Source organism: Danio aesculapii, chromosome 16, assembly GCF_903798145.1.
Source record: "Danio aesculapii chromosome 16, fDanAes4.1, whole genome shotgun sequence".
Taxonomy (NCBI): Eukaryota; Metazoa; Chordata; class Actinopteri; order Cypriniformes; family Danionidae; genus Danio; species Danio aesculapii.
Genome location: NC_079450.1, coordinates 41198204 through 41211269, shown reverse-complemented (window position 1 = coordinate 41211269; position 13066 = coordinate 41198204). Strand labels below are relative to the sequence as shown.

At 37.8% G+C, this 13066-nt stretch overlaps 1 protein-coding gene across 2 annotated transcripts in view; it reads right to left on the bottom strand.

The window, feature by feature from the left end:
- myh14 (myosin, heavy chain 14, non-muscle) overlaps positions 1-13066 on the bottom strand; it is a 94099-nt gene that overhangs the window by 25662 nt on the left and 55371 nt on the right. For both annotated transcript variants that reach the window (XM_056474837.1, XM_056474838.1), the window contains exons 20-27: positions 10045-10166; positions 9572-9641; positions 9185-9345; positions 8537-8645; positions 6672-6803; positions 6381-6587; positions 3728-3865; positions 3515-3638 (exon numbers count right to left, since the gene is read on the bottom strand). In XM_056474837.1, coding sequence (XP_056330812.1) covers positions 3515-3638; positions 3728-3865; positions 6381-6587; positions 6672-6803; positions 8537-8645; positions 9185-9345; positions 9572-9641; positions 10045-10166 — 1063 coding nt within the window. The remainder of the gene's footprint in view (positions 1-3514; positions 3639-3727; positions 3866-6380; positions 6588-6671; positions 6804-8536; positions 8646-9184; positions 9346-9571; positions 9642-10044; positions 10167-13066) is intronic.

The window sequence follows — 13066 nt, the reverse complement described above, 5'->3', positions numbered from 1 at the left end:
GTGGGGGGTTTGTATCTTTAATATACTATGACAGTTTCCGTTCATTGAAGAGTAAGAATGATAATAAATTCATATCAAAACAGTCCCTTAAAAGTGACATCGCTTCTTCAGTTTCGGGCTCAGGCACGCTTTGCACTATAAGCACACTGCGCCAAAGCTCAACCGAACCGTGCTCTGGCACACCAACTTCCAACCAGGCCAGGATCGGTTAACTGAACTGCACCTGGGCCCGATTCAGAGCACTCACACTTGTCAAACGAACCGAGAAATGTGCCTGGGCACAGTTCGGATAGCATAGTGTGAGTAAGCCCTTTAAGCACCATATGAGTCATATGTTTTGTGCAATATAGACCTGAAGCCATTTAAACGACTCTTCCAGTATTTTTTTGTCATTTTTTTATGTGAGTGAAAACAGGTGCAGAAAGACTACTCAAAATCACTTATAATAGTAACCCCATAATATGGTTTTGAAACTTTGAGGATGGTAATACTTTTTTATGTTTTTGTCCATGTTTACCAAGGCTGCGTTTAGAAAAAAAAAGCATAAAAACACTAGTATTCATTAATTTTTCTTCTGCTTCTTCGCTTTATTCATCAGGGGTCGGCACAGCGAGTCATTCACACATATGCATTACAGACAATTTAGTTTGTTCAATTCACTTATACCACATGGCTTTGGACTGTAGAGGAAATCAGAGCACCTGGAGGAAACCCACATGACACGGGGAAAACATGCAAACTCCACACAGGATTGCCAACTTGCCCAGTCGGGATTTGAACCAGTGACCTAAGTGCTAACCACTGAGCCACCGTGTCCCCAACACTAGTATTGTGGAATATGGTTAGAACTGCTTGTATTAAAATATATTTAAAGATACTTTTTTGTTCTCAGCAGTCATTATTTCTTTGGTGTCACATAATCCTTCAGAGATCCTTCTAACGTGCAGATCGGGTGATCAAAATATAGATTGTAAACAGTTGTGCTATTAATATTTAAGTGGAAACTGTTTTGTACATTATATTCTTTTATTAATAGAAAGTTCAACATTCATTTTATGGTAAAAAATCTACTTTTCAAGCTGATTGGACAGACATATGTGCATGAATGGTGTATAGACCGTCATATTGGGGTGATATAAACACACCCAGTGTTTTTTTTTTCAATTTAACAACATAAAAACCAATATTGATTAACAGGCGCGTCATCATATCCTCAGTTTGTTGATTCACGTCCGCCATTTTCAGCGTGAGTCGAAGCGATATCACTAAAGGAACACCCTAGCTCTATTTTTAGATGCAAGGCTCATTGGGCTCAACACAAGATCAATATTTTCCACATTATCGCTCTAATCGGAATTATTGGTTGTATCTTTAGGTAGGTTTGCAAACATGTGTACTTCTCATTGAGTCTACCTTATACTTCAGCCGTTTGCATTTCTCGCGATCCCAGAAGCTCACTGTGATCTTAACTAGCCTGCGTTTTAGAATTCTAAACATAGGTTTCTATCAGGGTACAATCAAGTCGACGGCTGGGCGCCGTGGACTGCTGCAGACTTGAAGCGCTGTTGTGTGTACCCTGATAGAAACCTATGTTTAGAATTCAAAAATGCGTGGCGCGACGATTCGGGACACTTCATGTTTCTGCCGCGCCACAGAGAGTGTCTGGTGTGCCATGTCGCGGCTTCGAGCGGCGCATCCGGTGCCTCAGTCAAAGTTAATTCAGTGTGCGTGGTTATTAGTTTCTGTGTACAAGCTCGGCACTTGAAACTAGCACACAGTTGGCTGTAAAACTATACAAAGACACATATGATTTTGTACTCTCTGCTTGGTCTGTGTCCGAGTCGTACATGTACAACTGAATGCGGATTCTCTCACTCCTGCTCCTCTCAGTCTGCCTGTCTGACTCTGTTGCAAACGCAGAGTGGGTGAGCTCATGGCCCCGCCCCCTTGTTACGTTGGGCGGGAAGCCGAAACTAATTTACATGTGAAGCAACACACCCCTAAATCAGCGAACTGTGGACACGCTCCCAACATGACACTTTTTAACACATTATAATAAAAAAATCTGAATTGTGTTTTAAACTGAACCTAAACTGGCACACTCAGAAGAACCATATTATTAATATTAAATCATAAAAAAGGTAAACTATGTGCCCTTTAAATCTTTTGCAACACTACAGTTGAAGACAAGGTGGCACGGTGGCTCAGTGGTTAGCACTGTCAGCTCACAGCAAGAAGGTCGCAGGTTCAAGTCCCAGCTGGGCCAGTTGGCATATCTGTGTGGAGTTTGCATGTTCTCCCCTTGTTGGCGTGGGTTTCCTCTGGGTGCTCCGGTTTCCCCCACAGTCCAAAGACATGCAGTATAAGTGAATTGGGTAAACAAAAATTGTCCGTACTGTAAGTGCGTGCGTGTGAGAGTGTATGAGTGTTCAGTACTGGGTTGCAACTGGAAGGGTATTCGCAGAGTAAAAACATATGCCGGAATAGTCGATAGTTCATTCTGCTGTGGCGGATAAATAAGGGACTAAGCTGAAGGAAATTGAATGAACAAAATATTAGCCTTTTAGCCTTTCTTATTTATTTTATTTTGGCTAGAATAAAAATATACACACACACATATACATATACATTTATATATATAACGAAAAAAATAGAAAAAAACTGGTCAATATCATTAGCCCCCTCAATATTTTTGTTTGCATTGGCTACAGAACAAACCAATTTTTCTTCCAATGAATTGCCTAATTGGCGACGCAGTGGCGCAGTAGGTAGTGCTGAAGGTCGCTTGTTCGAGCCTCGGCTGGGTCAGTTGGTGTTTCTGTGTGGAGTTTGCATGTTCTCCCTGCATTTGTGTGGGTTTCCTCCAGGTGCTCCGGTTTCCCCCACAGTCCAAAGACATGCGGTACAGGTGAATTGGGTAGGCTACATTGTCCATAGTGTATGTATGTGTGTGAATGAGTGTGTATGGGTTTCCCAGTGATGGGTTGCAGCTGGAAGGGTATCAAATGCTGGATAAGTTGGCGGTTCATTCCGCTGTGGCGACCCCTGATTAATAAAGGTACTGAGCCGAAAAGAAAATGGATGAATGAATTGCCTAATTAACCTTACTTTACTAGTTAACATAATCAACCTAATTAAACCTTATTACACTTTAAGCTGAATAGTATATTGCAAAATAAGTAGTAAATACAGCAAAAAAATTACAAATTGTTATGTAAAGATAGTTATTAAAATTATTATGTTTCAAATTTCCAGTCACTTTTTTAATTTAATGCGTCTCTGCTGAATAAAGCAAAGTAATACAAAATAAATAATACAAAAACAGAATGCCATACACATATATATATACACACACACACATATATATATATATATATATATACATATATATATATATATATATATATATATATATATATATATATATATATATATATATATATATATATATATACACAATGGATCACTCACACACTACAGTCATTTAATGAATCATTGATGTGACAGCTGTTACCTTCTATATCAGCGATGACAGCTTCCTGCTTGTTTTTCAGCTTGTTGAGACTCTTCACCTTCTCCTCTTCTTCTGTGAGCTGATCTGTTACTTCATTTAGTCTCTCTTCCAGCTGTTTCTTCTCCTGAGAAAGAGAAAAACAAACAGATTCATCATGAGCCACAGTAACAACGCAGCTGCAAATATTCAGACTAATACTCTTCTCTTGCTTACCTTGCTGAATCTGTCCCTCTGCTCTGCCAAAGTCAAGGTCTCTGCTTCCAGACTCTTCACTTTGCTTTCCAGAGTAACTTTCTCCAGCTGGAGGCGCTGACGTGTCCCTTCTTCCTCCTCTAGCTGTTCTTCCAGATCCTAAGAAAAAGAAGCAGTGTTGTTGACAAAACTCTTGCTGGGTTCCATTCAGAAGGGCTCATCCCTATGCCCTAAACCCTTTGGAGGGTCTCTCTGAAGGGATTTAGGACACACAGTAGAGTACTTCCAAATTGAATGAAGTGTGTGACCTCAAACAACTCTCCTGCACAAAGGATTATGGCCAAAAGTGTTCATCAGTTCTATCCTTCAAAATACTTCATTCCAAATTTTTTAAATTTCTTTCCAGAGAGGTCATGTTTTGATCCTCGATTGGTCTCACGCAGTAAAGTGATGCGATTACGCAGGTCAGAGTTCATCAAGCTTAAACTTTGCACCGCAGAGAACTGCGAAACTTAACGCAAGACCCTGCGTTTCCGGTCTGACGCATTTGCATGCGTCTGAATGGAAGTCTATGGGAGGAAAAGCCCAGTGTGACCGCAGCTTTACACATGCCAACCCACCAAATGCAGGTAGATTTCAGCTGTGGAGGGTTAGACAGCCACTCCCACTAGCCACTTTGGCTGATTGAAAATAATTTTTAAATTGCCAGCACTGGCTCATCACTAAAGAATTTTAGTTTATGGCCATTTGTCAATATGTGATCTTAGATTTGAGAAGCAGCACGACTGCTAATTGTTTGTGCGAGCAAAAAAAAGCAGGTGAATACCAAATGAGAGGATGATCAGTCACATGGTGAGACACAGGCGATCCTCACTCACTGACGAGGGCTTTTGTGACCACATCAGCTGTGCGCACGAGCGCTTAAAAGCTCCCGTTTCCTAGCGCGAAGCAACCGTGCCTGAAAACGCAACTGGTGCGATTGTTTCTCTTTGAAATAGCTTGGAAAAAAGTGCCGCTTGTGCACCCACATTCCTGGTGTTTTTTGTAAGCAGTAGAAGTTGCCACTTTCTCTTTAACCATTCTTTGACCAAATTATTAATGGGTCTAACGTTAACTGTGCGTGTGATCATCCTTTCATTATCGCACACGGAATGTTTTTCAGATGTTTTCTTTAGCTTAGTTATTTTTATTAGTATAATTTAATTATCATCCTTTACAATAACATTGCTTTAACAAGAGATTAACTCTTAATTAATATATAGTTAACTGGTAATCATGGGACCTTCAGCCAGGACAGACTACTGTTTACAGTTTTAGACCCATGAGAATAATTTCTTTTTAAATGTCAATAGTTTTTTAAGAACATTTTTGTTGAATAAAAAGTGTTGTGTATATATATTTTGCTTGTTTTTTCACACATTATTTTAAATTTATGGCAAGGAAATAATTAGTTTGGTGTGGAGACAAAATTGGTAAATCCTTAGTGTTGAGCCTTAAAAAGTCATGTGAAATAAAACTAATTGTAATCTGACACTATAAAACCCCAACACATTTGCTCATCCTCATTGAGCAAGGTCACAACACACAAAGAAGTGAAATGAATGAGGAGGCATGTAGACATAATACATAATTTAAATCAAGTAATTTTAGCATGCCAAAGTCAAATTAATGCATATAAAATATATTTACAAAATTGTGGCTAGTGAAAATGCCAAGTGGCTAGTAACGTTGGAAAACTACTAGCCACAGTGGATGGTGATCAAAAAAGTTAATGTCAAGCTCTGAGCATTAGTGTTATTAAAATTTGATTAATTTTTTACAGAATACATACATTTTTAGTTCACCTAAAAGAAGATATTACAAAAAAATTGGAAAACTGAAACTATGGAAAAAACATAGTAGAAAAAAAAAACAAATACTATGAAAGTCAATGGTTACAAGATTCCAAAATTTTCAAAATAACATATTTTTTGTTTAACAGAAAAATTTGAGGGTGATTAAATGGTGAGTAAATTTTCACCATTTGTGTGAACTATCCCTTTAATGTAAATTATTCATAATATTCAACCATGGCTGCTAACTACTTTTCTAATTGAATGGGGAATGCTGAAATCTAAAAAACTCCAAAAATCAGCTTTAAAGCTGAAACTAGAGAATGCAGTTAAAAAACTCACAGCCAAGACTGGGTACCAACACTGGAAGGACAAAAAAACTCTGCACTTATGTGATTTTAAGTCATATCTGCTGTAAACAACAAATCAGGCACACATTAGTCACCAAACGACAAGCGTTGCCATAATGATCAAGAGAATCAACAAATCTTTAAGACCTGCCAGCCTATAAAGATCGACGATTGGCTATTTCGATAAGGAGGAGGGACTTCCTTCGTTGTGGTGGCCATAATGAGCTTTGCCCTTTTCCCCATTCATAATAATGCGAGTGAACAGTCTTTGTATATGTATAGCCTTTGCATAAATTAGACAACAAATGGGTAACGGCATTGATATGGTAGCTATTTATCTGAATGACTTTATTTGAATAACTTTATTGAATTTATCAGACTTAGCCATTGCCGCTGTCTTAATAAGGCAAACTAAGGCATCATAACAAAAAAAAAAAAAATGAAATTGAACTTTTGTAATTAGACGGCAACAGAAACATTCGTCCTCCTCACCTGCACATGTTGCTGCATCCTCTTTTTCTCATTGGTCAGCTGAACAGTCCTCTCCTCTTCCTCCTCCAATCGGCTCTCAAGCTCCCCCAACACATCTTCAAGCTCCTGTTTGCGATTGGCCAGCCGTGCTCTCATTTCCTCTGCTTCCGCAAATAACTCTGCCTCGGCCTGCAGCTGGTCGGTCAAGACTGACTTCTCCTCAATCAGCTGTCAAGAGGACATCAAGATAAGTGTGGAAATCAAGCAAATAACATAAGCAAAAGACATAAGGAAACAAGGAAATCAAGTTACCTGTTGGTTTTTCTTGTCTAGTTCAGTAAAGTCAAGCTCTAGTTTACTCAGCTTGTCTTTGGCTTTCTGAAGCTGTGCTTCCCGAGCTTGAATCTCTTCATCCTGACGGGTCACCTGCAACAAGGGCTTCACCTGCAGGAGAGATCACAGTTGAATTCACCCTATCACATTAATGTACTACTTCTACCTGACATTATATTGTAAGTGTATGATGCAATCATTTAATATGGCACTTAATTATTTTTAAATAATATTGAAAATTAATATTTGAACACTTATTTTAGATTAAATATTTGTGACTTAATAGAACGACTTGATAAAAAATGCTTAATTCAATTTGTTAAAACAATGGACCACATTGTTTAGGTAAATGCTAATATACAATAAATTGTAATTATATATAATATTTTTATTCAGGAAGCACGCATTAGGACATTTAATTTTTAACCCTCCAAAATCTTAGTTTCTACAAAAATAATAACTAGCAAAAACATCATTCAACATGGATAATAAAAGATAATTATTCCTGCGCAATACATAATTTTATCAGAATAATTTTTGAAAAATTATGCAACACTAAAGACTAGACCCACCAATCAATTTTGTGTTCAATAGACACCTTATAGATGTCTAAACATAGATGTCTTGGCTAATACAAGGTTAAATTTTGTACTGTTCAAATTGATAGTACAACCCCCCACCACCACCACCAAATTAGAAGACTTTAGATGTGTAGTCCTTCATTCCTGTCTAGCGAATGACTAGTCTCTTTTTGGACTATTGTTAGACGTCTAGTAGATTTCACTGACAACCCAAATTTAGTCTTGTTTTTGCTAAGATGTCTATGTTTATACCTCTATTAGACATACAGTTGAAGTCAGAATTATTAGCCCCCCTGTTTATTTCTTTCCCCAATTTCTGTTTAACGGAGAGAAGATTTTTTTTCAACACATTTCTAAACATTATAGTTTTAATAACTCATTTCTAATAACTGATTTATTTTATCTTTGCCATGAAGACAATAAATAATATTTGACTAGATATTTTTCAAGACACTTCTATACAGCTTAAAGTGAAATTTAAAGGCTTAACTAGGTTAATTAGGTTAAGTAGGCAGGTTAGGGTAATTAGGCAAGTTATTACATAATGATGGTTTGTTCTGTAGACTATCCAAAAAACTTTGCTCAAAGGGGCTAATAATTTTGACCTTAAAATGGCTTTCAAAAATTAAAAACTGCTTTTATTCTAGCCAAACTAAAACAATTAAGACTTTCTCCAGAAGAAAAAATATTATCAGACATACTGTAAAAATGTCCTTGCTCTGTTAAACATCATTTGGCAAATATTTAAAAAAGAAAAAAACATTTAAAGGGGGGCAAATAGTTCTGACTTCAACTGTATATTAAACACAAAAAAAATCTGACCCCAAAGGTTTTGAATATATAGTTCTGAATATGCGATAAAAAGGATGAATACACGGCAAAAAATGATTTTCTTATTTAGAGTTTTTGTCTTGATCTAGTCCCAATATCTAAAAATTCTTAAATCAAGAAGCATTTTCGAGACAAGCAACAATATTGTCTTGTTGTCTAAAACAATATGTCAAAATTAAGTAAGTTTTTACTTAAAACAAGCTAAATTATCTGGCAATGGGGTAAGCAATATTGTTGACTGTCTAGAAAATGCTTCTTGATTTAAGAATTGTTAGATATTTAGACTAGAAACAAAACAAAACCTCTAAATAAGAAAAGCATTTTTGCAGTGTAAAAAAGATCTATTATACACTCTAACTAAAATTGTTACATTTCTTCATTAAGCCCATTACTTATTTTACGTTTATAACCTTGCATAGTGATCTGTGTTACCTTGGTGAAGAGTCTCCACCACTGCCAGTTTCTGAGCTTCAGATATGCTGCACAGTTCCTCTGCATCACTCTCAGAGCACTGAGCTGCTGCTGCTTCTTATGGAACGCCCTGAAAAACACATTCGTTAAAATACAGTGCTCAGCATATATAAGTACACCCCTCACAAATCTATCTTTTAAATTCATATTTTTAATAGGAAGCTATACAATATTATATTTGTGCATATACATTAGATTAGTCAGTACTGAAGCCAAATCTGGAGCTTATTCAACAAAATAACTCACGGTAACGGTCCAAAAACTAGTAGACCCACACTTATATGTTATAGAAAAATATTAAACACAAATTTAAAAAAAGAGGGAAAATCAAGAAAAAAATATATATATTTTTTGCAATATTTTGCTTCAATTTAATTGTATTATCTTTCAATACCTAAATAAGTTTGGTGACTAAAATATTATTTTAATAAACATATATGTTTAATAAATCTGTTTTGTTTCAATGCACAAGAATACATTGCCTATATTCACTGAGAAATGGATGAAAATATTTATCTTCAAAGTGGGGTGTACTCAATTATGCTGAGCACTGTACACATGTACACTTAATACATTCCACATATCTGCCAAACATGCATAGGAATTTACTTTCTAGCGAGGTATCCACGAGCTGCGCTCTGGAAACGAATAATGGTGTCAGTGATCTTCAAGTCTCGTTCTTCCTCCAGATGAGCCAAAACCCCAGCCCTGAAGAACACCTTACTCTGTCCCACCCGAAAAAGATTCTTGTCCAACTCTAAAGCACTGATCTGTAGGCACAGAAAATAATACATAAACAACAACCTGCATTGGCTAAACTTCAAAATCAGAAATGCGAATAAAGCATTACAAGACAATTGACCTTCCAAGTTTAATTACTCATCCATAAGCATCTGTAATTTTATAATTTATTGATTTAAAACTCAAGTGTATAACATCCTGTATCAAATCAATACTCTGAATAAAAAAGATTTATGTAGTAGCTATATCACTTACCATGAGCTCAGATGCATGTTTGCCATCCATAAAGGTTCGAGGAATAGCATTTGGAGTCAGGATCTCATACCTGGAAACAAACAGAAAGAAAGACAGATGGTTATATAAGACAAGATATCAATTCTCAATTGCATATGCTAAACCCACAAAGTAAAAGTATTATTGAAAGCAGTGACTTTTTTCCACATCTATTCACGCCCACACATGTACTTTCGTTATAAACAGTATCTAAATGGGACATACTATAGACTTATGGAATACTGTTTTTAGTATTGATTTTACATACAACTGCTTGCTGCTATTTAAAAACGATAAAAATTGAAATCCACAATTGTTATCACAATCTAAATAAACTTACTTAATTTTTATAATAAATATAAAAATAGACATTTGGTCAAATTTATTTAACTCAGAATACAAAATTGTCTCTGATTAAGTAAGATACACAGATATGTGCACAGACACACACACACCTTTGCCTGAACTCCTGAAAAGGAATGCGGTTTGGAAAGCCCTGTCTGCAGATCCTGATCCCCTCCAGCACCCCGTTACACCTCAGCTGATCAAGAACCAAATGAGGACTCAACTTTCCAGCCTGTGAGCATTTTAAAAACAGAAACTCAGGAATGCACCCAAATTTAAACAATTAAATGATCAATATAAAAATACGATACCATTTGACAAAATAAATCAATTATCAAATTTAAAATGAGCATAATAATAATTTAATATTCACAATCCAAATATAAAAATAATATGAGCAAACTTTTGGGCAACACTTAATAAATAAATAATTGAAAATAAAGAAAACAGAAAATACATATTTTAGTTAAGTTGTTTTGTATTTCATGATACATATTTAAATGAAGAATTATGTAATTAAATATGTAATAATTAGGTAATATGTATATATTTCCAGAATAGAAATGTGTCAATCAGTTTTAATTTCTGTTACGTTTTGTTGACATGTAGAATTGTAGAAATTTCAAAAGGCTACACAAAATATTTTGAGCATCACTCCATTAATTGGAAAATACTGCCCATTGCAGTGAAAAAATTAAAGATACAGTTGAGTAATTAAACGTTATATAAACCAGGCCAATGATATGTAAATGACATGTTATATTAACATAATTCAGTATTTTTTATATACATTTCTTATTTATATAACTTCTCCATTTAATAAAGATAAATATACACATATAAATATAATATATACATATGCTTATATATTCTTCGTTTGCTGTTTATAATTGAATTGAATTCTTTTAAAGAGCCCCTATTAAGGGTTTTTGATTATGTCCTTCCATGCAGTGTGTAACAGCTCTAAGTGAAGTGAAATTTTCAGCTAAGCCTTAAATCTGAAAGTGCACCATGTTTAAACCACTTAAGAGCTAAAATGTGCTGTCCACGTATAGACACTCAAGCCCAAGAAGGTTAAAACTATTGATTCATCTATAAAAGAGTCAACTCAGAGTGATTCAAATGAATCGTGGAGGTAACGAGTCTTTAGCCATGTCAGCATGACGTCGATACAAAACTCAAGCCCCGCCCATTTGTTGCAGACCCGTGAAAATTGAAACCCCCCAGCCCCGCCCACAAATGCTGTAGAAAGAAAAAGTGGGAGACAAACACTGTAGCAGATCCCGGTTTAATCATGTTGCAAAGACGCTGTGCTCTGAAGTGTGAGGGAAAGTTAGTTTATTTTCCCTACACAAACATAAGGCTGTGAAGAGTCAGTGGTTGAAGTTTTTTTTTGCAAAAATACCTCAGCATTATAGCCCCAGCCTTGTGCTGTGTTCCTATCATTTTTCTGACAAGTGCTTCAGCAATCTACATGCTTACAACGGGGGATTCATCGGCCAAATATTAAAGAAAGGATCAGAAAAGACTATTGATGTGTGGGACTTTGTCAGAGCTTGACAGAAACTTTACAGTACACAGTTAATGGATCTGTTTCTTCCTCCATTTCACAAGTGTAAGTAACTCAAGTGCGATTAAAATGGTTGTGTCACGATCACCAGCGATCATACTCCCAGGTCGCTGGTTCTCTCACACATGGACTACAAATCCGCCATTCATGGACTACATATTCACACATGCACTCTGTTCACACACACACACATGCTTCCCCATTTCCATTGATTAGACTCCCACAGCTGTTGCAACTTCCAAGACTGATTACACACACTATTTATACATCTCACTCACTCCATGCCTTTGCCGAGTCTTGTTTACTGTATAGTGACTTTACAACGCGTTTCCTTGTCTTGTCTCACCGTGTATTTACCCTAGCCTTGTCTACTGATTTATCCTTGTCTGCCGCCTGCCTTCCGACCTCTCGCCTGTGACTGTTTACGATTCTGGACTGCCTATATACATCTGTTTGCACCTGTGTTGACCATTGCTCCTCTGACAACGAATAAACCTGCACGTGGATCCTACCTCAGTTGTCTCTGTCACTCCCCGCGTTACAGAAGACTCGGCCATACATGGATCCAGCAGGTATAGCAATAATGCGTCTTCGTCAGGAAGCCCGGTCTATTGAGGAGTACGTGGAGGAATTCATCGAACTGGCACACCTAACATCCATGAGTGAGTTATGTTTGATGATTTTCTTCCGTGGAGGACTTTCAGAGCCCCTTTATTCCACGATGCCTTTGCATGAACCCCAAGGGACTTTAGAAAAATACATTGATCTTGCACTGCAACTGAGTGGGTCCCCCTTCACCGTGGGCGAGGTGGAGGAGACCCCTAAATATTTTTTGGGGGGGGGGGCAAAGGACCGCAAGACCCACCAACAATGGGGCTTGCTGCCAAAAACATTAACACCATTATGCTGGCAACACCCATACTCCTGTCTCCTGCTCACAAGATGGTCGCCTCCAGTTCCCCAGCTCACAAGATGGCTGCTTCTAGTCCTCCAGCTCACAAGATGGCCGCTTCTAGTCCTCCAGCTCACAAGATGGCCGCTTTCAGTCCTCCAGCTCACAAGATGGCCGCTTCTAGTCCTCCAGCTCACAAGATGGCTGCTTCCAGTTCTCCGGCTCACAAGATGGTTTCCTGTTCCGAGTCTGTTCCTGCCTTTGTTCCTGCCATAGTTCCAGTTCCTGAAAAACCATCGCCAGAGCCACTACTGCCAGAGCCACTGCCTGAGCCACTGCTACCAGAGCTGCCAGAACCACTGCCAGAGCCACTGCCACCAGTACTACCAGAGCTGCCAGATCCTCCAGAGCTCCCAGATCCTCAGTCACTGCCAGAGCTGCCAGATCCTCCAGAGCTGCCAGATCCTCCAGAGCTGCCAGATCCTCCAGAGCTGCCAGATCCTCCAGAGCTGCCAGATCCTCCAGAGCTGCCAGATCCTCCAGAGCTGCCAGATCCTCCAGAGCTGCCAGATCCTCCAGAGCTGCCAGATCCTCCAGAGCTGCCAGATCCTCCAGAGCTGCCAGATCCTCCAGAGCTGCCAGATCCTCCAGAGCTGCCAGATCCTCAGTC